Source organism: Alligator mississippiensis, chromosome 2 (genome assembly GCF_030867095.1).
Source record: "Alligator mississippiensis isolate rAllMis1 chromosome 2, rAllMis1, whole genome shotgun sequence".
NCBI classification, from domain to species: domain Eukaryota; kingdom Metazoa; phylum Chordata; order Crocodylia; family Alligatoridae; genus Alligator; species Alligator mississippiensis.
This window is the reverse complement of record NC_081825.1, coordinates 175,379,966-175,384,646: the sequence shown is the minus strand read 5'-3', so window position 1 is coordinate 175,384,646 and position 4,681 is coordinate 175,379,966. Positions and strand designations below refer to the sequence as shown.

Below are 4,681 nucleotides of genomic sequence, written 5' to 3'. Positions count from 1 at the left end.
TGCACTCAGCTAAACTTTGACACAAAGGTTGAGGGTTCCCTGTCTCAGCCTATTTTTATATGATAGTAGCCAGGACATTATCCTGGAGATGAGATAGTTGGATTGGAAGCCCTTCATTTTGGAAGAGTCCACTGGGCATGCCTAGGTTATGCACTCAGGAATAGAATTCCTGAATTCACACCTGCATGTGTGAAAAAATGTGATGTGGAGGAACATAAAATGTCTAGAAAGATGACCATGAAGGAATAGAAAGCCTCCATATTCTCTTTAGGTCAGGTAGGCTCTGAAATGGTGAAAAAGCAATACCCCACTACCTTTAAAAGTCTTGGCTTCACTGTCAATGCAATTCAAGAATTCACCTCACTCTAGAGCACCATTAGTTAATTCTGTCTGCACTAGTGGCTTCTAATGAAGAAGACTTCAAATACCTCTGGGAACTCATTACAAGGGCAGCACTGTAATACTTAGCAATCAGACACTGTTACTATGCAATTTGCTTTAAATATTTCTGCAGTTAGTTCTGAGTGAGCAGAGATACAGATTGTTGGGGTGGGGGTTGTTTTTTTTCCCCCCTTAAGATCCCATTGGAATTTAGATTGTGCAGAGTAAAGGGTAGAACTGAAATTTTTGATCAGTTAGTGGTCATAAAGGCAGGGCATGAAGAGATGTGGATGGGAAGGAATCCTTTTGCTTAGAGGACCAAATCATCTTCCTTGTGCTCTGTATAATATTCTATATATTTGTTGTGTCTCAGTCTTGATAAGAGCACACACAACTCTTGAGAACAGGACAATGCTTTAATGTCATCTCTGGTGCTGGGAAAAGGTGGAGAGAGGAACACCATTAAAGATGGTTATTCAGAAAACTAGCAGGGTCTGCAAATAAAAAAATACTGTAAGTTCACATGTATGGGTTAGTGATTTACATTGAATTAATAATAATAAATAATTTCCTTTATTTTAAATGTATGAAATTAATAGATATACTAAAAGATCAATGTCGTTCAATTCAGTCCATCAAATTCAGGTTGTCTCAGCTGAGCTTCCTTCTTTGAGAATTTGTATGTGATTTTTTTTCTTTTTTTGAGGGGAGGGGAGGTTAAATGTTACTTTTTCTAATGCAAAAGCAAGGTTTGTCTGGCAATATCTTTTATGGCATCAATCACATAGTTAGGAAAGTTGTTACATAAGCTTTTGGATAGAAAATGCTTGTTCCTTAGACCTGCAAAAGAAGCAGATACAGCCTAAAATAAATGCCAGAAAAAGTGACTTTTAATCCAACTTCTAATGTTGATTACAGCTTTTTTTCAGATGCATAGCCATAGATTATAGTGTATATCAAGTGAATTGCAGGAGGTGGGGAGGAGAAAGGCCCACTTAGGGTCAAGCACATTTAAATTAGTTCACTTGTGTCAAATATTAGCACACCTGCAGTGAGGTACATCTGGTCAAGCTGGTTTCTACTGGTGACAAAAAACCCCCAAACCAACCCCCCAAAAACCAGAATGTACCAGCAAATGTCATGAAGAAAGTCTTGTTTACTCAGAATATTTTTTTCTTTTATCCTAGTTACTGGATCTGTTGGATTTATCCCCCCCCCCCACTTTGTTTCTTTGGGCTTTTTTTAAATTTTGTTTTACAACTTGTATTGAGCACACACACACACACACACACATTTATTGAAATAATGTTATTTATATTACAATATTCAGCCCCTATTTCCATATGAAATATCATACAATGATTAATTCCATGATTGTATATATTTTTTTCCCCAGAGATGCAAAGGAACAAAGTAAAAAACAACATACAAAATGGTCAGTGAACACTGAATAAACAAAGATTTCTTCATGATATTTGCTGGTACATTCTGAGATTCAGAGTACAGAATGAAAGATGCTCAGTGAACATATAGGTAGGGTAGTAAACGAGACTATTGTTTAGAGAACCTGTTTCTGAAGGTGGAATTTCTATAGTAGATGACACTGGGGGTCAAAAGAAAAGACAGAATGGTCTTAAGATTACCTCAATGAATTATAAATCAGGATGTTTGGAGACTATTGCGAAGATGGGTGTTATCTTCAGTGTGTCTCAGTTTTCCATCTGTGGAATAGAGATATTACTGTATAGGTCACAGCTGGGAACTGGTGACAGCAGGAAGGGTCTTTTGCTTATGGCTTGAGAGGCATAAATGAAACCTCATTCCAGATTTGTGCTAAAAACTGTCACAACTCATTGAAGGTGCAAGTGGGTACCTGATTTTTCTATCGAAAGACTCAAAGCAGGGCTGGGGACCATCCTAGTCACATCAATCCTTCAGAATCATGGCTGTAGAAACTGCCTTAACCACAGGCTCGGTCATGCATTGGGTATGCCTTTGACTTCTCTCATATAATTAATACTACATGAAGATACCTCGTGAATAATGAGGGGAAAAGGAAATAATGAACAATATCCTCATTTACTAAGTTATGCCAATCCTTTGCACAAAAGCAAATGAAAAATATGGTGGAAGGGCTGCTGGGTTGACATCAGTTCTCATAAGATATTTTGCAGTCTGTTTCTAGGTTTCTGCCTCATTACCTAGGTACCTTTCAATTCAGTAGTCGATCAGACAACTGATTATATTGTACTATTTAATCTGATTATGCCTAAATTGAAAACTGTAGCTCAGCAGAAAGGTGGAGGTTCTGGGCATTATTCAGCAAGCAGTGTTGTAATTAATATTGACTGAATGGTTCAGTCAACAGAATATGGAATGTGATGAAGTTTACCTTGTATGCTCTACCTGGATAATGATTTGATTCAAGATACTAACTTCAAGAGAAATTAGTACTGACTGATTCTATCTAAGAAGAAAATACTGGTCCATGCTTGTTGAGAAAAGTCAAGTGATTGTTTTTTATCATTTGCTTAGTCAGGAATGAACAGTAATCACAATAATAACTATTAAGAACACCAAAGGATCTCTGATATCCAAGTACGAAGGGATTCTATAGCAGTAAACTAGGCTTGTGCCTACAGGTGCATACTAAATAGCACTTCTGAGTGACTCACTTAAAAAATATTAATGCAAAAATGGTTTTTGTGACAATAGCAGATGGATTCCTGATATTTGTGATGAAAATGATTAGGTACCAGTTAGACACTACATCCTTCAAAAAAATGTTTCCTATTATTTTATATTGTTGTTTATCAACAGTGATCTAAATTGGACATTTATCACTTCAAGAAATGATGCAGGTAATTGGATAGTTATGTTTCAAAGGATATGGATCAAAACTAAGGGTTTTTAGCAACACAGTAAAACAAAAATGTAGTGCCTCTAGTAATCATATATTTCTTCAATGCATGATGAGTATAACAGAGTATTTTAACACAGTCAAATGTTGATTTGTGTTATTTTAGCCTGAATCTACTTTTTTTGTTTAAACTCTGCTATTTATTGAGACTGCAGCCAATGTGGAATTTTATTGACAATTTCCCCTAATTTTTTTGTCAGGCAGGTGGTTTGTTCTGCAGACAAATTAACTGCCTACCCTGAATACATGGAGAATAAAAACAATGTTACTGAATTCATCTTCTTGGGACTCTCTCAGGATGAACAGTTAGAAAATGTGTGTGTTGTCTTGTTTTTATTTTTTTATATAAGTATCATCTTGGGAAACCTCCTCATTATTGTGACTATAAAAATCAGTGATCAACTGAAGTCCCCCATGTATTTCTTCCTTAGGTACCTGTCCTTTGTAGATATCTGCTACTCCTCTGTTACAGCCCCAAAACTGATTGCTGACTTTCTGGCTGACAGGAAGTCCATCTCCTTTCAGGGCTGCATAGTACAGCTATTTCTGGTTCATCTCCTCGGAGGCACTGAGATCTTCATCCTCACAGTGATGGCCTATGATCGTTATATTGCAATCTGCAAACCTCTCCATTATGCAACCATCATGAACAAGCATAGGTGCAGCTGGATGATGGTGGCCTCATGGGCAGGAGGTTTTTTACATTCCATTGTACAGACACTCCTGACCACCCAGCTTAACTTCTGTGGACCCAATGTGATAGATCACTTTTTCTGTGATGTGCACCCTTTACTAAAACTGTCCTGCACTGATACGTATGTTGTTGGCATTATAGTTGTTGCTAATAGCGGGATGATTTCCCTGATCAGCTTTATTGTCTTGGTTGTGTCCTACCTTGTTATCTTAGTCACCTTGAGGACCCACTCTTCTAAAGGACGTCTCAAAGCCCTTTCCACCTGTGCATCCCACTTCACTGTAGTTACCATATACTTTGGGCCATGCATCTTCATCTATCTAAGACCATCCACCACCTTCTCAGAAGATAAGATGGTTGCTGTGTTCTACACCATTTTCACCCCTATGCTGAACCCACTCATCTATACCCTGAGAAATGAAGAGGTAAAAAATGCCATGAGAAAACTCTGGAGTAGAAAAGTGAATTTGGAAAGGAAATAAAAAATGATATGAAGGAACTGTGCTAGATATCCTTGAAGTTTGTGGAGCTAGTAAATGAAGATTTATTAGTGATAGGGGGACAAAAAAATTCTCTAACTTGTGTTGTCAGTTCTGCAGTGAAATTTTAAAGTTTTATCCTTGCAGTTCATAGATACATACATTATGCCATTTCTCAGAAGCTTTTTCAGTGGTACTTAGAATTTT

At 37.3% G+C, this 4,681-nt stretch overlaps 1 protein-coding gene across 1 annotated transcript; it reads left to right on the top strand.

Annotated features, from left to right (window-relative positions):
* Positions 1–3,547: 3,547 nt before the first annotated feature.
* Positions 3,548–4,477, top strand: LOC102573304 (olfactory receptor 4S2-like). The gene has a single exon (XM_006278498.1). It carries the CDS (start codon positions 3,548–3,550, stop codon positions 4,475–4,477), a length of 930 nt encoding a protein of 309 aa, XP_006278560.1.
* Positions 4,478–4,681: the final 204 nt, after the last annotated feature.

Coding starts and splice junctions, on each gene's coding strand:
- LOC102573304 (XM_006278498.1), top strand. CDS start 3,548: ATGGAGAATAAAAACAATGTTACTGAATTCATCTTCTTGGGACTCTCT.